Source organism: Onthophagus taurus, chromosome 10 (assembly GCF_036711975.1).
Source record: "Onthophagus taurus isolate NC chromosome 10, IU_Otau_3.0, whole genome shotgun sequence".
NCBI classification, from domain to species: domain Eukaryota; kingdom Metazoa; phylum Arthropoda; class Insecta; order Coleoptera; family Scarabaeidae; genus Onthophagus; species Onthophagus taurus.
In genome coordinates this window covers 3,177,581-3,201,731 of record NC_091975.1, presented here as the reverse complement: position 1 = coordinate 3,201,731, position 24,151 = coordinate 3,177,581, and the positions used below count along the sequence as shown (strand labels likewise).

At 29.2% G+C, this 24,151-nt stretch overlaps 2 protein-coding genes and 1 long non-coding RNA gene across 4 annotated transcripts in view; all 3 read left to right on the top strand.

Moving 5' to 3' along the window:
* Nucleotides 1-932: 932 nt before the first annotated feature.
* On the top strand, nucleotides 933-5,750 carry LOC111428319 (neutral ceramidase). Its single transcript, XM_023063795.2, has 9 exons — nucleotides 933-1,173; nucleotides 1,741-1,877; nucleotides 1,933-2,076; nucleotides 2,340-2,644; nucleotides 3,755-3,953; nucleotides 4,011-4,422; nucleotides 4,486-4,835; nucleotides 5,021-5,287; nucleotides 5,340-5,750. Exons 2-9 carry the CDS (start codon nucleotides 1,749-1,751, stop codon nucleotides 5,622-5,624), a joined length of 2,091 nt encoding a protein of 696 aa, XP_022919563.1. The 5' UTR covers nucleotides 933-1,173; nucleotides 1,741-1,748; the 3' UTR covers nucleotides 5,625-5,750.
* A 2,530-nt stretch (nucleotides 5,751-8,280) lies between these two features.
* On the top strand, nucleotides 8,281-23,359 carry LOC111428426 (pyrokinin-1 receptor-like). The gene is made up of 4 exons (XM_023063927.2): nucleotides 8,281-9,080; nucleotides 19,211-19,434; nucleotides 19,849-20,042; nucleotides 21,930-23,359. The coding sequence occupies exons 1-4, from the start codon at nucleotides 8,303-8,305 to the stop codon at nucleotides 22,375-22,377; spliced, it is 1,644 nt and encodes a 547-aa protein (XP_022919695.2). The 5' UTR covers nucleotides 8,281-8,302; the 3' UTR covers nucleotides 22,378-23,359.
* A 510-nt stretch (nucleotides 23,360-23,869) lies between these two features.
* The window catches only part of LOC139431557 (uncharacterized), a 29,980-nt gene continuing 29,698 nt past the window's right edge, over nucleotides 23,870-24,151 (top strand). For both annotated transcript variants that reach the window (XR_011641639.1, XR_011641640.1), the window contains exon 1: nucleotides 23,870-24,074. This is a non-coding gene — a long non-coding RNA (uncharacterized lncRNA). The remainder of the gene's footprint in view (nucleotides 24,075-24,151) is intronic.

The following is a 24,151-nucleotide window of genomic DNA, read 5'->3' as shown; positions in this document are numbered from 1 at the left end:
ATTTGACGTTTTAACGTTCTTTATTTCACTTTGCTAAAGTGAACTTTGCCATTAAGGTGGAAAAGTGGGAAGTGGATTTAAAAATCAGAAAAGATTTTCGCTAGTTTTAGTAGCTTTCAATTTAAATAATAATTTTGTGTTTTCCCATTGATAATAAAAAAGTTTAATCTAAGATTTTTTTATTAAAAATGACCCCTATTTATGTTTTCAGACCGCCATAAAGCTATAAAAAACGGGAAATATGTTCATAAAAGTATCCTCTGTACTTAATAGGATTATCTTTTGTGATGGAATTCTTTGTTATAGCTAAATTAACGAGTTTATAAAAGCAAATTTAAATCTAAATTGTTAAAAAAATATACAAAGTTATTTTTATACAGGGGAGTGTTCTACCTCGGGACATTTTTGACATATAACTTTTTTTCTCAAAACACAATGTTACTTTAAAATTTCCAAATATACTAACAGGTTGCAATATGGTCAAAGCTGTTCTAACATGTCCTACCAATGGGCTGCGGAAGACATTATAAGCACTCATATTGTGCTATCAGTGCCATAATATAAATATTTTTTTTTAAATTTGCGCTGAAATTCAATTAAAAATTATATTTAGGTTAATCCGACCCTGTTAATTCACGTTCTAAACGTAATCATGTAAAATTCATGTCTTGAATAAATACTCAAATCGAATACAAATTGTTACATAACGCTTTATGGTCATTTTCTTGAATTGCAACAGTTAAAAAAGTCAATAATCCTTCAGAATCTAATCGTTTAATTAACCTTAAGTCATCAACCGAATGAACCGCGTGAAACTACAAAACAAAAATTACAAACGATGACATTGACCACTTTCGAAGTCAACAACAAGGTTGGTGGGATTAATCTGAAGCCACCGTTTTGTGTGCTAGTTATTTTAACGCGGCCAACATAACTCTTCTGTGCATCAACAATACACCAAACACTATCTGTGTGTTATTGAGTTATAGTCGATATGTATATCAAAGTGATTGGTCGCGTGAATCTTGAATAAAGAAATTGTTATCTATTTTGTATAATTTTTTTGATAAGGAAGATGCGCCTCTATAAATATCGGTTCCTGAAACGTTTCGAATCAGTTTCGTTTAAAGTGCACTGTAGTGGTTTTTATTGGAATTGTGTCTACGGAATTTGGTAAACATTTAATTAATTAATTAGATGACAAGAAAGTAAAATAAGTAATACAAATTAAAATAAAGATTTATTTTTTTTTAAATTCATTAAAATAAATAAGAAATTACAAATTTATTATTACAATTGCAAAAATTACATGTGATTTTTATCTTTTCAAGTTGATCAAGTGGTAACAAGGTGTAAAGCACTCCAAGTTTAAGTGAGATTGATTGATCTCCTTTTAGATTTTTATCTGAATCTGATTCTTGTTTAAATGAAAAACATTTCCATCGATCATTTTGCCAAAACACATAAATATGATTGACATTAATGTTACTATTTTTTAAAAATTTTTTTTGGTAACTTTATAATCATTTAAACATAAAAGAATAAATCGACCTTGATTTAAAAATATATACCAAACTTTTACTCATTACATAAAACGTATTAAAACTTCAAAACTTTCCTTTTAATTTAAAGAGTTAATCCAGTTTTTAACATTTTCTTTTATTTAACAATAATTAACTTTAATTGCATTTATTTCAAACCATATTTATGCGAATTTAAAACTAAATTATTATTTTTTAGATACTAAAATGTGGAAGAACAGTTTCAAACTGCTCTCCATAACATTATTGTTATCATCAATAATTGCTTCAATCAGTGGATATCAAATTGGTGTTGGTATTGCTGATTGTACAGGACCAGCTGCAGGTGTAAACTTTGTAAGTTAAAATCGTAAAATTAATTTTTTTTTAATTAATTTAATTTTTAATTAAGATGGGTTATGCTCAATTGGCACAAAAAGGTGCTGGAATTCATTTAAGACAATTCGCTCGAGCTTTTATTATTGGAGATGGGACAAAAAGAGTGGCTTTCGTCAGCGTTGACGTTGGAATGATCGGTTACGGATTAAGAGAGGCCGTAAGTAACATGATACTTAATATAAAAGTGATACCACCCCAATTATATCCTTCTTTATGGCGAATAATGTGGAAAAAGTAGGAAAAAAACGCGGAGAAATCCTTAAAATGATTTGGTTCCTTTCCGTACAAAAACAGATTTCGAGATTTCCCAACGGGGATACTCTCGTTTTCAACACTTTTTTTAACTTTGATTTATTACAACAAAAAAGTGTTACTAAAAAATAATAAAATTTATTACTTATTTACTTATTTTTAAATTAGGTTATTGAAAATTTGTCAAAAGTTTATGGGGACACTTACAACATTCAAAACGTGATTATTAGTGGAACTCACACTCACGGAACACCTGGAGGATTTATGCAACACTTTATGTTTGACGTCACCGTTCTTGGATTTGTTAAACAAACCTATGATGGTTACGTTGAAGGAATTACCAGAGCTATTACTAAGGCACACGAAAATATTGTTAATGGAAAAGTTATTCTTAATAATGGAATTCTTTTGGATAGTAACATCAATAGGAGTCCGGCTTCTTATTTACAAAATCCCGAATCAGAAAGATCACAGTAAGAATTTTTTTTTAACTTATTATTATTACCCATTATCAACTTGTGAAACTACGAATACTTCTATCTATTTTTGTATTTCTCTCGACATTTATACATCTCAGAGCAAAAGTGAAACAGAGCAATGTGTTAAGAATAAAATTTGCTACAACTTTTGTTCAAAAAGTTTTTTTCTAATATGCTTAGATCAACATCAACATCTTGAAAAAACAACAAATTCATCCAATTTTCTATAGTTTCGTATTTCTCTCTATATCTATGAATCTAAGAGCAAAAGTATAAGAAAGCAATATTGTTAAAAATAAAATTTGCTACAACTTTTGTTCTAAAAGGTTTTCTGTAACATGCTCCGAATCCCGAGTTTTGCCATTAACAACTTGTGAAACTACGAATTAAGTTAAAGCATAAGTATGACAGCAGAAGTACAATATCGCTTAATTGAGCCGAGGTCGCTTGCAGCCGAGGTAGTAGAGTGTTGTTCGAAATTGTAATTGTACTGCTTAAGCCTCAAGCAACCTCGGCTTTATTAAGCGTCATCGCACTTTCTCTGCTATGGTTAAACCAAGGTCGGTTGCGGCCGAGTCTTTACAGTATGTGTTGTCACGAATGAAAAGTGTATATTGGTTGCAAAATCCTTATATGACTAATTTTAAATTGATATCTGCTATCATTCTTTATCTTGAAAAATTTAGAGGCATATAAAGTTTCAACTAGTATAGTTATCCTATATTTACTTTTTTATACAATATTAAGAAAACCCTTTGAGATATTTTAGAAAAGGGTCTCGGACGTAATTATTCACGGCCGCCAAAAATATATTTTCGTGACTATATAATAATATATAATAAGTTCAGGCTCAGAGCACGATTTTTAATCAAACTTTTTTCTTTCTTTGCAATAAGGACAAAAAGATGCTTTTTGAATTTTGTTACTTTCTTATTGATTTCTGCCTTATTGGTTTCCTTCATCTTCTTTTCAATATTTCCTATAAATTACAGCTCTCTAATATAAACCAGAAAGAAGTAAATATTTTTTATTTATTTTTATAAAAGTTCAATTCATCATATAATTTTGGTAATTAAAAAATTAAACTTAATTTCTTAATTTTAGATATGATTACAACGTTGATAAAGACATGTATCAATTAAAATTCGTCGATAACTCCGACAACATACTCGGCCTTATTAATTGGTTCCCGGTGCACCCAGTGTCCATGAATAACACCAACCACTTAATCACCTCGGATAACGTCGGTTACGCAGCCCTTTTAATGGAAAAACACTTAAATAATAACGCATTCCCAGGAGAGGTAGAGAAATTAAAAAAAATTGAAAAACATTTTTATTTATTATTGTTTTAATTTTAGGGCAAAATTGTTTCCGCTTTCGCGTCAACAAATCTTGGTGACGTTTCACCAAACACGAAAGGCCCAATTTGTATTGATACTGGTCTTCCATGCGATGAAGTAGCAAGTTCTTGTGGTGGAACTGTAACTAATTGCATTGCCTCAGGTCCTGGTGAAGATATGTTCGAAAGCACTGAAATTATTGCCACGAATATGTACACGAAGGCTTTAGAATTAATGTCTGGGGCAAATGCGCGCGAAGTAACCGGATCAGTTAATGTTATTCATCAATTTGTTGATATGCCGTCGCAAACCGCTCAATACACGCTTGGAGATGGTTCCACGATTACCGGTAAGGGTTGTAATTCAGCTATGGGTTACAGTTTCGCTGCAGGAACAACAGATGGACCTGGAGAATTCGATTTTGTACAAGGTAAAAAATTAAATTGTTATTATATTAATTAATTCTATTAATTTTTGATTTTTTTGCCTTAAGGTATGACTGGTGAAGGAACTTCTTTATGGAATATGGTGAGATCAATCTTAGCGAAACCTTCACAAGAAGATATTGATTGTCACGCTCCCAAACCAATTTTATTGGCGACGGGTCAAATGAAAGATCCTTATGAGTGGCAACCTAAAATCGTTTCGACGCAATTGGCAATGATCGGAAATGTTGCAATCGCAGCCGTTCCCGGTGAATTTACTACGATGGCCGGCAGGCGATTAAAGAACGTTATTAAGAATGTAATGACAACGAATGGTGCTGGAGCGGAATCTACTGTTATCCTTGCCGGATTGTCGAATCATTACACCGATTATATTACTACTTACGAAGAATATCAAGTTAGTTTCTAGTTAATTCCCCTGTATATTTGAGTTGCGAGTTTCGAGAAAAATAAGTATTATTTGAACGATTTAATCAACAAATCCTCATCCAATTGAAACAACTTCTTTTATTTTTACACTGAACGTTTCGTTACAAACTACGACAGTATTGCTTAATATTTAGTTTATGCTTTTTGTTTTAGTTGCAACGTTATGAAGGTGCATCAACAGTTTATGGTCCACATACACACGGAATTTATCTTTCGCAATATCAAAAATTGGCTACCGCTTTGTTGAACGGTGGAAGTTTAGATAGCGGCCCAACCCCACATTCTTTCGACACATCGAAGCTTTTAAGTTTAGTTGCGCCAGTTCTTTTGGATACACCTGATTTGGATAATGATTTTGGTACTTGCAAGACACAGCCAGCTAAAACTGCGAGTATTGGAGATACAGTTTCGGCTGTTTTTGTAAGTTACTTTTGGTTTAATTAAGATGGATTTTAATTTATTGACTTTTTAGGTTGCTGGTCATCCAAGAAATGATTTAAAACACGGTAGCACTTTCTTAACGGTTGAAAGACAAGACGGTGATTATTGGACGGTTGTTGCTAATGATGCTATGTGGGAAACAAAGTTCAAGTGGGAACGTACTTATTTGGCGACCCAAGAAGTAACCATCGAATGGACTATTCCAGAAGGAACATCGCCCGGAACTTACAGGATTCGTCACTTTGGAAAATCTAAGTCTTTGTTCGCAGCCCCGGTTGAATACATCGGGGTTTCAAACACTTTTCAAGTTGCTTAATTAAGAGTTTATTTTAGTTTTCTTATAACTTCTTTTATTACGACGATTTCAATTCTTGCCTTTTCTTTGTAAATAAATGTAAAAAAAAATAGAGAATATCAAATAAAAAATTGCAATTAAATAAAACGCCGCCTTTTTTCATTTAATCAGGTTGAACCTACTACAAGAAATGGGAGGAATAAAAACGTATAAAAAAGTTAGGGGATGTAAAATGAAACAGCCATTTATGAAACAGATTACTAAATTCTTTGTGAAAAAGCATAATGCAATTTTAAATTGTAAGCAAGAGGAATTTCGTATATTCAGAATGCATCAATGAAAATCGATTACGAATTTTTACAATGAAATACTGTGCACATTCCTAAATAAAGCGAAAAATAAAATTTTCCTTCTCCAGATATACAATAGACGTGAAGTGAATTGTGTTACTGTACAATATTTATCGGGATATATTCTATATCGTACAAGCTAAAACTTTATTACTTAAATAATACTCCATTATTATTTAACAACAATATTATTACTACACCTTGTTTACATTATACATAGATAGATTCTTGTTGAATCTCCTACACGCTATTTATAATTCTATGCATTTTAACGACATATCACTGACTCAATATAAACTCGAAACATCAGCCTTTGTAATAGACAATAAAAAATACAATGAATAAAATAAAAAACAATAAAAAAAGATATTGGAGTACATTCTAAATTTTTAACATGTAATTTTTTTGTATTTGATTTTCATCGCTTTTTGCGATGGTTAAAAAAAATAAAAAAGGGCTCGTAAAATCCTGTTGCTTATCCATTTGCTGTTTACAAATTTAATTTAAACACTAAAAACTTTAAATTTTCGAAATGACTTCATTCTGTGTCCAATAACTTCTACGCCTCTGGGTATAATTATAAGATCGATTATATTTTTGAATTCCCTAATTAATTCTTAGCAAAAAAAGTACTCTTATTAAGTACTCTAGTAAAAAAGTATTAAAGTTATTGATATGTTGGGTTCAATGCCAACAGTGACACTTCAGTCAAGAGATTCGATGTTTTTGAAAAGTGGGAACACGCTGTTATAGTCAAGCCCACTTTTCCATTTGGCTGCGTTCGGTTTTCAACATTGGGTTGGGAGAAGCACCCAATTATAGACTGGAATGGCCTGAAGAACACTAATAGATTATCGAGGGATGTATTTCCCTCCGGGCTTTCATCGATGTATGATATACCTACACAACGCAACGAGCAGTTAATAATAGTCAACAACAAATGAAGAGAATGCGTCCATGGGCATAAGTGTGTCATTCAAGTGCGTTCAAGCATAATACTTGCTTAATAATTTTTGTTTGTTTGTGTACTTGAGCTACAAAAAGAAATAAAACTTTTTTCCCCGGGGAAATAAAGAGGTGATAAAAGAAAAATTTGTCGAAGTAAAAGATGAAATGGACAAAAGGGAACTGCGAAACCGAAAATGACAACTTTATTTGTAATTAGAAGTGAGGAAGTAAATATATAGTTAAGTTTGTTCTAACGAAGGGCTTGATTAATATCGCTTCACCTAAAACATGATTTGAATTGAATTTCAGATGAATTAAATGCAATCTTACCATGAATTGTAATCTTGAATGAATTCATCAAAATAGCTTGTTTAGTTTCTAACAATCACAATAATCAATACAAAATGTACAAAAAAAAGAGTATGAATTTATAAATATGAAATTTACATTTTTGTTGAGTTGTGTCAGTGTGCATATCACATTCTATAGTTTTACAAGCGTTCCTTTAAAATTCATATTAATGGGGTAATACAAAACGTCAGGAAATTTTTATCAAAGGGAAATGTAAATATCGAACGTCGTAAGAGAATTGCGAAGACATTTCATTTCAGTTACTGTGGAAAACTGTATTTACTTATTAAATAAAAGATCTTGCTATAAATTGGCTAAACATGAAATAGTTATACGAAAAGTTTGAATAACTTCCGTAATTGTTGACTTTATATTTATTAGAGATAATTTATTTCAGAACTATTAGAAACAAATAAGCTGATGATAAATCATTTAAACGGGGCTAAATACACAACACCAAGGATGTTCAGAGAAAACAATCATAAAGTATGAATGTAATGACAACCTGGCAAAGAACTTTAACGTTCAAGAGAAGAAGTGGTGATGTTTCCATGTTGGTACCGAAATTTTGGAACAAGGTGTTCGGGGTTAGGTTGGATTGGGATGAAAATGAAGGAAATTTATGTAATGTGTACTAAAGACTAGGTTGAGAGTGTTTGTACCGGGGAAGTTGTACATGAAGGTTGAAGAAGCGAAGCTTACAGTGCACTCCAATTGCTAAATATTGTAGTGTTTCATATATAGGAAAAAAGTGAATCAATCTCTTTTTTAGGGCAAATCTAAATTGAAATTAAATAGCAATAATGTAGATAAAACGAAAACAAATGTTTAAATCATATTTTTAAATTTAATAATTTAAGAACATAAATTTCAATTTATTTCAATCTTTTTAAAATACTTTTAATTGTTTACAAGTTGTGTACCACATAGTTTTTACTAAGAATCGAAATCGCTTCTAAAGCGCATGCTTTCGTTCCGTATAGATGAGAAGTTTCATTCAGGTTTGCGAGTTTCGTACGAGCGCCAGTTTCAAATTGGCTGAGCATCGCGATGGAGAACTTTACGAACGAATCTCTTTACGTCCTGGTGGACTACGGCCCAAAACGCGATAGTTTATACATAGTTATACCCATAACGGTCTTATACGCGATTATTTTCATATCGGGATTAACCGGCAACATAAGTACGTGTATAGTGATAGCAAAAAATAAAACGATGCACACTGCAACAAATTACTATTTATTTAGTCTATCAATTTCGGATTTGTTACTTTTAGTTTCGGGATTACCACAGGAGATGTATCAAATTTGGTCGCGTTATCCTTACGTTTTCGGTTACACTTTTTGTTTGCTTCGGGGATTTTTTTCGGAGACTTCAGCGAACGCAACCGTTTTAACGATTACAGCTTTTACCGTTGAACGGTATGTTGCGATTTGCCACCCGTTTTTATCGCATACAATGGCTAAATTGTCGCGTATCACAAAAATGATTGTATTTATTTGGTTGGTTGCGATTGGTTTTGCAATTCCCCAAGCTTTGCAATTGGGAGTGCAAGAACAAATATACGGCGATCCAGAAACGATTCAGTGTTTGACGGTGTATCCCATCATCGAGCATTCTTTTGAAGTCTCAACCTTCCTATTTTTTTGTGCCCCAATGACTTTAATCACTGTACTTTATATTTTAATCGCGATTAAATTAAAAAATTCAACCAATATGTTAAACAGAGATAGTTCAGACTCGAGAAGGTCAGGTGGAAATATTTATATTTGTCCAAATCGCAAGCATCATAACAATCAATCATCGAGGAGGGTTTTAAAAATGCTTGGTAAGTAAAAAAATTTTATTTATAATTTGCATACTAATTTTTGTAACTGGTTAAAAATGCAAAATCATTTAATTCCTTCTAAAATTTTTTATCTCTTCGCGTTTTTACACGACTAATTAAATCTCACCCATTTTAAGTGTTTTAATTCTAGATTTTTTATTCTACTAAAACGTTACTTAGATTAACTAAAATTTTTAAATAACCGGAAATGTAGAAATAATAAATTTTCCACTAAGCCCATAAATCATTTTAAATAGAATCTGTCATTTTAAAGCTTGAAAATCATTTAAATTCAAGTTAAATCACACAAAGAAAACGAGAATCAAAATTTACTGCTGATTACATCGCAGTTCCTGATTACGATGTAAAATATCTACAGGAATCGTGACAATTGGCAATTTTCAAGACAACTAAGGTGCAATTTCGATTCGGGAGATGTTGCGGGAAATTGTTCCATCGAGACCGATTGAATACTTAAACACGAGATTCATTTCATTTACATCTTTTATTTTTTCGTTGGGAGTAAATAATTTAGGAGATAACGCGAATTATTTCGTGCTATTTATTTGGCCATGTTGCGAGGTATTTTCGGTGTGAATAACTCTCGGGAAGTTGTTAACTGTTGTTAATTACGAAGATAAGCTCCATTTATATTTCCTTTCCACGCATTGCGGGCTTAAATTATTATCTCACATTATCATAAAAGTTGACATAAAAAAAAATTTGCACATACTTCAACTCAATTTGCATTTGAAAAAGAAAAAAGGGGGCTAATGACAAAGTTTTGTTAGGTTTGGATTGGATGCTTTCATCTCGTTAATTTACGCGCTTGATACTTTTCATTAATTATTCCGTTTAATTGAAGTTTGAAAATGTTTAATTCAAATGATTTTGATATGAATTAAAAAAATAATACACCAAGTCATAAATTACAGAAATAAGAAAATGATTTTCAACACACTAAATATTAATTTAATTTTATAATTAATTTACCTCAATAATCGCGAGGTTGAATTAAAAAAATTCTATCTTCAAAATCTATAGAATCGAAAGAATTATTTTTTGTGTGTCAAAACTAGATTAAATTTGCTATAAAACGGACTTTAAACCATCTTGATATCTCAATTAGTTTTTGAAATATGAATGGATATGTAAAATATTAATCATAACTTATGCGAGCGGTATGAGAGAATATCATTTAATCATTAATTGGCCATTAATCATTAATTTTGGAGGTCTAACACATTTCCTTGAACTTCCTGTACATGAAGGTTTCCTCATAAACAGACATCGAGAAAAATATTTTTGTGTTGGCGCATGGAGAATTTATTACGATATTGGCTTACTCACAGTTAGTGCTTCCTAAATACACGCTCATGTAGAAAGTAAGACACAATTAAATCTAGCCCATACAATTTTACAAGCACATATTGCTACATTTCATATTGTACAACGTTTCAAAATCTTTAATCAAATAATAACAGTCAAAAGTTTATTAATATTAAATATATATTAATTATACTAACCAGTTTAAGTCTTGCCTTTTATTCAATATTAGTAAAAATTTAATATCAACCTTATTATATCCAAGTTAATAAACTTTCTGTTATAACACAAAACTAAATTAATTTTTGATTACTTGTTTAAATTTGTTTTTCTTTAAATTAAACAATTTCTATTCAAATCAAAACCATGAATTTCTTTAGAATTCCCAGAAAAAGTTTCAAGGAGATTGTTTGAAGTTTTGCGCATCATGAAAAAGTTTTATTGAAGCAATAAACGATTCAAACTCGATCGTTTTCAAGCCATTTAATTTTTTTTCTTTGCTTAAGCACAAACATATTTACTACAATAGTACAACTTACAAACACGCAAGTTTTAGATTAGTTTTTAAAAGTCGTTTTACACAAAAGAACTTAATCATAATAAAAAGCACAGCATTTACTTTTAATAATTCTTACTCAAACAACACGTAAGTTAAAAAGATTAATACTTTAATAGCATGTACATATTTTAAGTACGTATTTTCGTGGTGAACTTACAATATAAATCAACTTTTCAGCGAAGAATATTAACGGTGTTATTATTAATTAAGTGGAAAACTTCATGCAAATTAGTGTATAATGAGAAAAGTAGCTTATTACAATTAAATTGAATCGAGACCGCTATTAAATCGTGTGGAGTGACTAGAACAAAGTTAAACACATTAAATACTCATGTAATTCATTAAAATATTCAACTCAATATTAAGTTCTAAACAACTTTGCAACAAATTTTAATTATAATTTTAAACAGTGTAGTTCTACAACGAACCAAAAGTTACAAATTAGATTTGATAATTGAATTGAATTCCTCAAAACCACAAAATGCAATAAAGACCATCCGGAAAATCATAACTCACGTAACATGTGTACGAAATGGGTAGTATTATTTGTTTTAAAAATTCGAATTTATATTTATTAAACTCTGTTTGTCTGTTGTTTTTTGTCTCCTTTAGTTCTTTTACGTTATTTCTTACAGTATATACAACTTTTTAATTAGAACTGTATAAAGTAAGTTGGATGCTACTTGAATGTGAGTAATTCCAGAAGAAAACTACTCGTATCTCAAGAACGAATTAAGATATTATTATAAAATAAAAACCGGTTTGAAGTAAATTTCATTAATATTTAATGTGTTGAAAACCATTTCTTTATTTCTGCAAATTTTGACTTCACTATTTTTTTAATCTATCTCTGCATAACCACTTATGACAGGTTAAGATTAAAAAAAATCATATCTCAAAAACTAATTGAGATATCAAGACGATTTAAAAAGCGTTTTATAGCAAATTTAATCTAGTTTTAAGACACAAAAATAATTACTTCGTTCTTATACGTTGCTGTGATATAATGTTTTTAATTCAACTGTGTGCTTATTAAAGTTAAGTAAATAAAAAGAAAATTCGAAGTTGTATCTCAAGATGATTTATTATGTCATCTATAAGTATATATATATTATAGGAGATGCCTGGAATTGACGTCATCATCTGATAATAGTTGTTGCAAACAAAATTGCAATGAAATTAAATCAATAGGACCTTTGTAAACGCAACCAGTAACTAATACACTCCCAGATGATGTTTGTTTTCAGCAATTTGCTCACGTAGCTGGAAACCCGAGTACTTTCAAACATTGATTTGAAACTTTATATTAAAAATCTTTGCGCCATCGTTTGTTCGTTTGTGTACCAAGCAAATTAAAAGGTCAAGTAGAGTTAGTTTATTGATTAAAAAAAATGCAATCTGTTTTTGATCGTAATGTTAAATTAACGGGGTCCATCGTTTAGTTTTGAATTACAGAGGGCGTTTCGAACTGAAATTACAAACAATGCAGATCATAGATCATACTTCAGTCCTGCGTCGAATTAAAAAGTTCATCACATAAACTTGTTGGGGCTAACTTGTACTGGTATCGATGAAATAATAAAAACTAAAATAAAAAAATTTAATAACAGCCATAATAAGAGATTAAGGACTAGTTTTTTTTAATAAAGAATTTAATGGTTTTGTAGTGTTTTGGTTGTCAACCCGTTGACCTTGCTCTGACCTAGCTGTTTTTTAACGTGGTTGTTTGTAATAATTTTTCCACATTCTACCCGGTATTTTATTTTCTCAAATTTGTCCGTAATAATTTTTCCCAATTAAAGCTATTCTAATCTGCAATTACCTCCTGAAAACAATTTTTTTCTAATAATATAATTAAAAAGAAATTCTAAAATTTAATTAACTTCGTTTATTCAATTTTAATTTTAATTATAACTTAACGTTGTATCGATGCAACCATTATTTATTCACTTAACAAACTTCCCTTAATAATAACATCCCTTAATTACATGAGTTATGACTGCTTTTAGCAGAAGCCATTATAAATCATATCGTATATTAAATTTATATTCGGCTTATTTTGTTGTTTTGAATTACTCACCTTTCATTTAGTTTAAAATAAATGGTATAATTTAATAATAGGATAAAATGAGAACATTCATGTTATTTATATTATTTCCTTTTTGTTCCAAGTTTAAAATCAGTTTGATGCCAAATAGCATTTGTCATTAAGTTCAACTCGATTTAATTTAATTCTTTTTCAGGCAACGATTCAAACAAACCGTTATAACGTATTATTTTTTTTAACAATTTTACTAGACAACAAAAATATTTCCTAAATTACTCATAATTACGCTTTTAACAAGGCTTTTAAGGAATTTACAAGTAAATAGTTACAACATTTATGCACTTAAAGTAGTTGATAAAGTTTTCTTAGAATGTTCGTTGAGTTGATAATGAAAATCTATTATTAAAATTGTTTTTCAAATGTAATGAAATATTAACCGGTGAATAAAAAAACAACGATTTTCCATTTCTCTTCCGCAGATCGTGTGGAGCTCATAACCAAACATCATTTCTCATCAATCAATAATTTACACTGGTATAAAGTGTAATTGTACTGTCCTAAATACCAAATTATCTCCCACATTCAATCCCACTCAACAAAATCGAAAAGATGATTTAGCACTCGTAATATGAGTAGAGATTAATATAAAAATATTATAAACAAAATGTGAAAAAACATTAAAATTAACAAAAAGTTGTTACTTTGCTTTCATTTGGACTTTTCACTTTTCTGTTTGGGTTGCATTTGAATTAGCTCATGCTAATCAATCTAATCTGCTATCAGATACAGTTGGCTTGCTTTTGACATCGATTACTTTGTTATTTAACTTACTTTAGGGTTGGGTTGGGCCACATTACTGTTTCTGCTTCAGTGGCTTTTGGATAGACATTTTTCGCTTTAGAGTTAGCATGCTTTTCGGTATGGATATTTTGCGTTTCAGTTACTCTAGGATTGGATAGCTTTTAAGTAGGATTGATTATATCCGTGCTTGCAAATGAGAAAACTTTCAGTTTTTGAGAAAGCACTATTAAATTTAAAGCTTTGATAAAATTTTCGATGTTGCAATTTTCATCTATAACTTTCAAAATTCGCTATAAAATTCATATCTTGAAGGATCCTTGTGAAAATATCGCTAATTATTAATTATAGTATCCTCTTTTTAGAGTTGCTTCGTTAGTTAAATCAGCATCAAAAAAGTTTATTTTGTATCTTGGATCCAATTAAGTTGATATATCTTATCAGCTTTCTTATTAATTTTATCGCAATAATGTAGCAATGTAGGGTATCACTTCAGAAATGTACCAGAAATTATAACCATAATGGCCGGATAGATATGCCGGATAATCGGATATCCGGCCGAAGGGGATGTCGAATATTCGATATCCGGCTTTTGGGCTGTTGACTTGTTCTGATGTAAGTTGAGTTACTTACTAATTGAGCTGCTTTATTGTTGAATTATCTTGCTTAAAGCACATCACTGAAAAATATTCGTATTTTCACACATTACAAGAGAATATAAAAATCATCCATTCTAAAGATGCATAAAAAAACAATTAGTGACAAATATTATTGTTAAACAGCAATTCCAATTAAAACCACTTAGAATAATTAGTGCCTCTTTAACGTTTTTATTTATCGCTAAAACTCTTTTTTTGTTTTTCATTATTTTAAGTGTATTTCAACGACCTCCACGCTTATTTAAAGTATTATTCGAATTTCATGAAATCGATAAAAAATTTTATTTTATAATTGATCATATAATAATACTAATTTGTGCGTTTCCTTGACCCCATCTCCACATAAAGAATATTTTTCATCATTATTCATAGCATTAAGTAAATTGGACATAATTTTTATTTATTTTTTAATAACAGTGACATTTTAAAAATGTGCTAAATGGAATGTTTTGTGGAATTTTTTAATGTTTTCGTGGAAGAAAAAAATTATATCTTAGAAATGTGATTATTTATTCAAATTTAACGGTTGTTTTTTAAAAAGGAATTATTAAATATCCGGTCCTCCTTCAAAACTTGTCTCAATTAAATAAAGTTTTATAACCTAACAAGGAAAGTTTTATTAAGACGGATTCAGGAAATCGTGCTTCTTAATCCGATTTAATTTAAAAATGCTGACTCGGATTAAATTGATTTCAGTTTACTCTAAAACTACATTAACATAAAAATATAAATTTCTATTTCCATTTCTCGTTATTTCAAAACAATGAAAAACGTTTGCAGTTGACGTTTTATTGATTGATATATTTTCAATTGCATCTCATTTCCAAATTATATCTCTATGTCTGCTTGTGAGAGATTTCTAAAGTTGAAATGTTATTTTATATTTTGTTAACCACCCACACAGGATTTATTTATTATAATAAATCTCAAACGAATCCTTTTAATTAACAAAAATCGATACTTCCGAAAAATGTTAATTGCTGTTGTGAAACGGAGTAAATGAAGCAGATTAATTAAATTGAAACGCTTCATTAATGACGCTACCATAACGATACGCTAAAACAATTCATTTAAAATCACAATAACTTTTCTCAACACTATCATTTTTAGGTACTTCGATTTGAACCCAATTTAAAACTTTTTTTAGGAAATCTCATTAAACTTGAAACTATGAACCACATATTATTTTAAAGAGGAAAGTTTAAGCTTTAAATTGATATAAAACTCATTTTATAATTCTCAAAAATAAGCCATGTACGATTTTTTTAATTTTATCATTTTTTTTGAAGATTTAGTTAAAACCTCAAAAACCCGACATTACTTAAAAATTTAATATATAAAATATATAAAACTTTTATATATCCTAAAAGATAAAGATTTAAGCTTTATTTTGGTACAAAAATTATACCTTAGCTTTCATAAATATGGACTCGGCGATTTTTTTAATTTAAACGTTTTCACGAAACCCATCATAATATGTACCCTTTTATAAAGCATTATTTTCATAGAAACAAAAGTTGAAGTAAAAAGAAAACCATCTGTTCCCGTTGTAATTTATGATGTCAGCTTTGTTTCAAAGAGGAAAAGTGCCGGAAAATCGAGATTGAACGAAAGGATTAAATGAAGTAGAATAAAAGCATGATTGCAAATCCGTTATAAAATATCAAATTTTATTTGAATTTATAACGTTGTGTATATCATAAATTGCTTTCATAGTACATCAAAATATAATGAAATTGAATTTTAAATGCGTGTATTGTGAAGGTGATGTGTTTTAGAAAAATTTGGTTTACAAAATACGTTATTTTTAGGATGCGGAATTTAGAAAGTAAACTACAAAGGGAATTAGCGACCAATGTATATTTAGGATACGAAATGTAACTTTAAAAAAGTAATCTTATTAATTAAATTAAAAAGTTTAATAAAAAATTTTACAACCTTTTTAAGTATTTAATAAAGCTTGGGAAAAAAACGTGAACCATAAATCGACCTTGTACTCATAAATTCCCCAAAATACTTGAATAATTCATAAAGTTCATTGAGTTCAATGCCTGAAAAAATTTTCAAGTTACAATAAATGCTTTGTTTATTTAAATTTCTTTAATTTTTCCATTTGGAAAAACACCCATCATCACTACATTCCATATTATGACTTACAAACATTTTTTTTTGTATATTTCCGCAATAAATTTGCTACAAATTTGATGATAGATGAGATGAGATTAATAAGCTTAATTATTAATATAAATTTTAAAAACACATCAAGGTTTTTTTTACAATAAATATCTAACCAAGGTTAATCAGATGTAAACAAAATATACCAGGTAAAAACTTACACATTTAATTGATTGTTACAAGTTTTTTTTTGTACGAATTAAAATTAATTTTTTGTGATAATTTTTTAAACCCAATTTAAGTTATAAAATTTCCATAAAATCTATCGCGGGAAATTCACATGAAAGGAAGTAGAAATGTAAATCATCTCACGGAGACATACGAAAAGTGGAAAGAGTAATCCAAGCTAAACCCAAATGTAGGATTGTACTCAATCAACCTAAAAGTTTTTTTTTAGAAAATTTTATGCAAAAAATCATTTATTTTATTCAAAAGAATATAAAAATAACCATATGAGACTGTTAACTTTTAACTTGCACTTCAAACAGTAAACTTTTAAGGCTAAAATACGATCACACGAAAAGTTTTTCTTTAACACGGTATAACACAGAGTAACTTTAAAAGTGAACCACCAAAGAGAACCTGAAAATCGATTGAAAATATTAAGGAAAAATCAACTGTAGATTTGCATTTTAAATCGCATTTCGAGCGAATATTGTAGATGATTTACTTTGTAGTAGCAAAAATTATTTTTAAAGCTTAAAATTTTAAAAAATCGTTTGGTCTGCATTTATAAGTTACAAATATAATTTTTATGTCAATTTAAAGCTTAAAGCATACTCTTTAAACCAATTTTGAATTAGACTTCGAAATCGTTTTGAATAAACTTTTAATTAAAATGAAAATATCTATAAATTGTTATTGAAATCACTCAATTTTAAAATGTCGTCTGAACTGTATTTTTTAAGTTACATTTTAATTAATAATAATATTATAAAAATCGTTCCATTTGAATACATTTACATTTATATATTTATTTATTATAAGTTACACAGATTCACGATAGACGTTATGAAAACATAAAAAATCTGAATTTAAAAGTTTTCCCTGAAACACAAAGTAAAAAGGAAATGAAAAAATGAACAAAGGCTGTTTATAAGGTTATTTCTGCATCCATTCAAGTGATTTTACCAACCTGCTTTTCGGAACTACTCGCTCATAATACAGAAAATAACAATTCCAATTCTCATATTTACGACAAGCAATTACATTTACATATTTAAAAGAAATTTCAACTGTGGAATTTTTTACACAAATTTAAGTTAAGCTTCTAGTTTAATAATCGAATAAGATTATCAAGGGTCGATGTAGACCATAAAAAAGGTCAAATGGGATTTATTTCGTTCGTTTTACGACTTATTTCTTTACTCCTTGAAACCGATCCCAAATTGCACCTTATCTAAAGCAATTTGTGTGTCCTTTCGAGGAAATTTACCCGCTAACATTTTCAGTGACTTATCCTTGAATTGAATCAAATCAAAGCGATCGATTTCGTCGTTTTTTTTCTCTACGATTCGATCTTACCACTAGAAAACAAAATTGTTTGAAAATGATTCGGAGAAAAAACTAAAATAACTATTTTCGTAGCGTAACCAATACTTAGATCATGATTAAATTAATTAGCGTGTTTTAACACGTGGAAATCAAGTGATTTTATTTTAGATTAAATTGCATGTTTACATTTGCGCCGTAAAAAAAAACCCATGAATTTTTGTGTTCGAATTTTAAACGAGTCCTTTTTTTCTAGGTTCCAAATAACCCGGATTGCCTTTAATTTATTTAAAAGTCGTGATTAAAGACGACGTTGATAAAGGGTCTAAAGGTTTATTTAATCACCATTTAAATTAAGGACTTTTTCGTGTTTTTTCAATCACTTCAGTTAAATCGAGCTTTTATGTAATAAAAGAACGCCACACGTTGTTGGGAAATTGAGTATCTTTAAAAATACAAAGTTTTTATATATTTCAAGATGTTTTAGTTATAATCTGAAAGATTAACGATTTAGCAATTTCAAAGGATTCTCTTTAAAGCTTAAAGCATATTCTTTAAAACGGTGACAAATCACCAGAATAAATTTTTAATTGAAGTGAAAAAAACTACAAACTATTATAAAAATCACTAAACTTTAAAACAACGTCTCAACTTTAATTTTTTAGTTACAGATATAATTTTTATATCAAATTAAAGCTTCTTTGAAACTGTGTATAACAATCTTGAAATATATTTTAAAATCGTTCTGAATAAATTTATAATTGAAGTGAAAAAATCTACAAATAATATTTAAAATTAATATTTTAAATATTTAATTTTATTAAATTTTAGATATAAATAAATGTAAAATAAACGTTAATCGTTGTGGGGGTGTTTAATTGCGGCCGAAAGTACGACCAATCGTGACAATTTAATGATTCAGAGTTTATTTAAATTTATGGACCATTTTAATTGATTTTTAATGTCTTTGAATTATTCGCGACCGCTTCAAACAGTTTTATTTCAATGAAACCAAATTCACTCTTTCAATATTTAATTATATTATTAATTAATTTCGCGTTTTAATCTGTTTCAGTGGCTGTTGTGGTGGCCTTTTTTATTTGCTGGGCTCCATTCCACGCTCAACGTTTATTCGCTATTTATGTGACTCCACCAAGCGACAGTATCGATAAAAGGAGGATTTATTTGAAAATATACGAAATTATGACCTATATAAGTGGAGTTTTGTATTATGTTTCAACAACCATCAACCCGGTGTTATATAACATCATGTCCAACAAATTTCGGGAAGCTTTCAAAGTAAACACCAAATTACTACATTATTTTTAATTCAAATTATTAATTATTTGATATAATACATGTTAATTAACGATAGTATTACATACAACCAATTATTTTATTAGAATCTATTGCACACGAAAATTAGTTCCCCTATTATCTAAACGTTTAATTAAACAAGGTAGTTACTGAACTAGATATTCACCAATATTAGGTTGTGTTGTTAAAACACAATTTCGAAATACAATTTTAGTCCTTTACAATTAAGGTAAGATTCCTTTGACGTAGATTATGTAAATCAATTTCGTTGCAGGGATGATTTTATCTCTGCCAATTTATTTTTATCAAATCTATTTGATCTAGTATTTTGTTAGTGTATAAGATTAATAAAGTTTTATGAAACGATTTTAAAGTTGTGTAGTCATTCTTTTTCAGGAAACCTTCTCGCAATGGTGTTGCTGGAAATGTTGCGATGAGACACTTGAAATCGGACAACAAAGATCTTACGCGGTTGTTTCAAAATCGGCGAACCGAATCGGTAAGGAATCGACCGATTCAGGACGCGAAGACGGTAGCGTCCACACCAACACGACACTCGTCCATAAGAATTCTGTAGGGAGTAGCACGAGGTACGTAAAAAATATTAAAAAGGATTCGTTAATCATCCATGACATTTTTTGACTCGTTACATTTGATTACATTGGGCAAAGAGGATTGGCTTTGCACTTTTTTTTTAAAATAACGTTCCGAAAATACACGTTATATTCATACATACCATGCATATTCGTTATTAAAACATGTTCTCCATTTTCAATAACTCAAATGGGTTTTTATTTAGCGTAAATAACGAGCTATTGTTTATATCAAGCAAATTCGAGTATTTGTATTAAATGCTTTCTATAAAATTTGTTTACAACACATTGGAAAAACAAAGAAAAAGTGATTTCACATATCAATCGTACAAAAACATAAAGATTAAAGATTAAACTTTACTAGCCTTGTATATCCTCGATCCGTTGATATAACTCAAGTGTTTAAACCTCGTCGACAGCAAAACTTGTCGTGCTAGCTGATATATAGCTTTGTAAATGGAATGGAAACAGAACCCAACTTTCAAATGGAAAAGAAATTTATGTATTGGTAATAAGAAATGGTTTTAATTTTTTTTTCTCAAAATTTTTCCAATCCAATCCAACAATTATTATACATCATTTTAAAGAGAAAGCTTTGAGCTTTAATTTAGAACAAGTCTTATTCCTTAATTTCAATAAACACGGCTTCCACGAATTTTTAAATTAGCACCTTTTTTGACACTTTTAAGTTATACAAAAATATAAGTTTTATTTCAACATTTTTTTTCTCAATATTTTTCCAATCCAACCCAACAATTATTATACATCATTTTAAAAAGAAAGCTTTGAGCTTTAATTTCAAATAAATTTCAATAAACACGGCTTCCAGGAATTTTTGAATTAGCATCTTTTTTGACACTAAGATTATACGAAAGTGTTAGTTTTTGCTCAATATGTTTTTTCTCAATATTCTATCAGATCTTCGTCGTTCTGTAGTCCACGAAAATGTCGTAGCGCAAGTTCAAAAGAAAGAGGAAGTTGTGAAAATTGTTCTGCCAAAGCTAGACCCCACTCAAAATGTACTGCGTGCAGTGTTTATTTATGTTGTAATGAAAGAAAGAACTGTTTTTCTGAATATCATGATGTGATTTAGCTAAAGCAAGTGTTACTTATTTTCTAACGTAATAAAAAATGTATTATTTTTATATTAGCAATAAAAGTTTTTATATGCAACATCTATTTTAATGATGTTATTAAAATCATTAAAAGTAGGGATGATTTACCTTCTTTTTCTTCATAAAATAAACTTTCCATCGGTAGTTGTTCTCTCCGTGCTTTCCTAGCTTCTATGGACTGCGATCCGTTACGTCGCTGTTCTGAATAATTCGGTTTTTATCCATTTTATCGACGTATATTAAATTGTTAAACTTTTACGACGAAATTTCTAAACAAAACTAACCTTACCTAACATTCCTTTTTCTTCTTTTTCATAAGATGAACTTTCCATCGGCAGCTGTTATTTGAAAAGTTACCTTGCAAAAACTTTCTTTTACGGTATAATTGACATTTCAAAAGAAAACTCATCGTGCTCAATACCATCCCAAGGATGTGTAAGTTTCTTCCACTTCATTAGCTTTAAATCTTACCGATCACATCCAAGTTATTCTGTTAATATCAGTGGCAGAAATGTACAAGACATTGTTTCATAAGCATTGATCGGACCCTCACACCACAATCCCACGTACACACGTGAGTTGGTTAACATTTCTCCTTGTAGTTTAACGATTACCCGATTGTAGCACGTGCTTGTTATATGAAACTCGTGACTTTGAGCTAATTAATAATATAATTTATCCTTCATGATATTTGATTCTTGAACGATGACGTCAATTAAAATTAATTGTTTTATTAAGCAAACAATATTTTAACATAGAATTTTTCCAGTAAATCTCGAAAAAGATCATATGAATCATCGCACGATGACGACGATCAGAACGTGGTATCAATGTCTTGGACAAAAAGTAGATCGAACGTTAAACTAACGGTAGCGCCAAAAACCGATTACGAAAATGTTCAACCGAATACGAAGTTAGTTTCGGTACAGATATTGAACCCTGTACCGCAAAGACCGCTTACAAAGTTCGTTCGTCTGTTTCATTGCTTAGCCAAAATGACATGGGACGAGGAAAAACGGACTCAACAAGGAGCGACGACGGCGATAACCACATCAATTGGAAATTTGAAAAAGGGAAACGTCGGCGTCGTCGACGACGGATTTTGTCCGGAGGAATTGAGCTCGTTAGCTTCAGGGGAAATCAGCAACAGCAGCCTGAAGAACATCGACGGGGGGTCGTTTAAAGATGAAGTCGTTTATGTATTAGCTTCTAGGTAAGATCATTTAAAAGTTTAATCGAAACAAAGCTAACAAAGATGAGTTGAAGGCTGTTTCGCAATGACATCTATGGTTAAGTAAAAATTATTATTAAAAAGAATTAAAATTTGAATATGTCTAGTACCACAAAAAAACTTAATCTTACAATTAGTTTCAAGGTGGTAAACAAGATTAAAATAGTCTGTATACATAGGAAATGATTATTTTTGTCGGTGAATTACAACAAATTAACTATGAGTAATTTAAATAATTGGTTATGATTTAAGCTATTGAATAATTAAATTTATTTTTATATATTTATTATTTTCTAATATATTAACTTATATTAGAACACCATTGAAAAGTCAACGGTTATTTATTTCGTTAAAACATTGCTTTTAACGATGTTTAATCCACCAAATGTCAGTGGTGAAATGTTCCTAATTCCCCATTTAATCGAAATTCCTAGTAATGATCGATTTAATCCGGAATTTCGTCCTCAAATTCGCTTTGATAATGTTCCATTAACGTCAAATAATCCGTACATCTCCTTTAACATTTCTATTTTATTACTTATTTGTGTAAGTTTAATAAAGCATATTTAGTAACAAATACATGTTGAATTTTAGGGTTTTTATAAAACACCTAAAATCTCGTATATGGCTGTAAATACGTTAGATTATCACTTAAGTAGATGAATTAATTGTAAATCAACTAGTCGTTTATAAATAAATGTATCTTTTGCTGTATGCTATTACATTAAAACAGGGTAAATTAAAAATAATGCAACTAATAGCATATCTGTTCCTCAATATTGTTAATAATTCCGTAATTTTTTTTCCAAGACACTTTATAAGACATTTATTTTTAACACTGTTAATTAAAAAAATTAATTGTTCACTTAAAATGTTGTTAAAGAAATCTAAATGTAATAATAAATGTGATACGATGTGATAAGTTGTGTAAAATTTAATGTGAAAATAAATTATTTTCTTTCCGTTAATTTTGCGTTTTTATTAACAATTATTTTTATTTATAAATTTATTAACTTTTTTTTTCCGCCATCTATCGTCTATTTTCTCAATTAATTCCAACATAGAAATATCTACTTGAATTTTATTCAAATCAAAAATGTTACCTTCAATTCAAAAGTAATTAAATAATATTAAACTAATTGTATATAATTATTTTTCTTTTTAATTTTTAATTAAATCGCCAAAAATAAAGATTAACTAAATTATTTCACAATTAATTATTACAACCATAAAGAGATGGCGCTATAAACGTTTCGAAATCAATTATATTTTATTTTTAAATTGTTAATATTAACTAAAATTAAAACATATACTATATTGTTACCAATTTTTTTAACTATTAATAATTTATATCAACAAAATTAAAAATTGATTCAATTTTTTTTAGAATAATTAATTAATTGTCACGGACATAAAGAGATGGAGCTGTAAACGTTTTATAAGTTGAAAATGACAGATTAGCCGATTAGCACAAAGTATCAAAATTAAATAAAATAGAAGTGATTTGTATGTTACAACCCAGTTTTCAAAGGAATATTTTAAAAGTTCGAGGTGAATTTCTGAAAAATTAGTGCAACTCGAGGAAAACGAAATAATTTTTAAAGATACAACTTGGATACAACAATCAATCAATTTTTTATAATTGCCATAAAAGCGATTATAAGCTTAATAAGCGAAGTGAAGGTAAGTCGATTTTTATTAAATATACCCATTTTAAGTCGTAATTCAAATAAGTAATCTAATTTCATCTAATTCAAGAA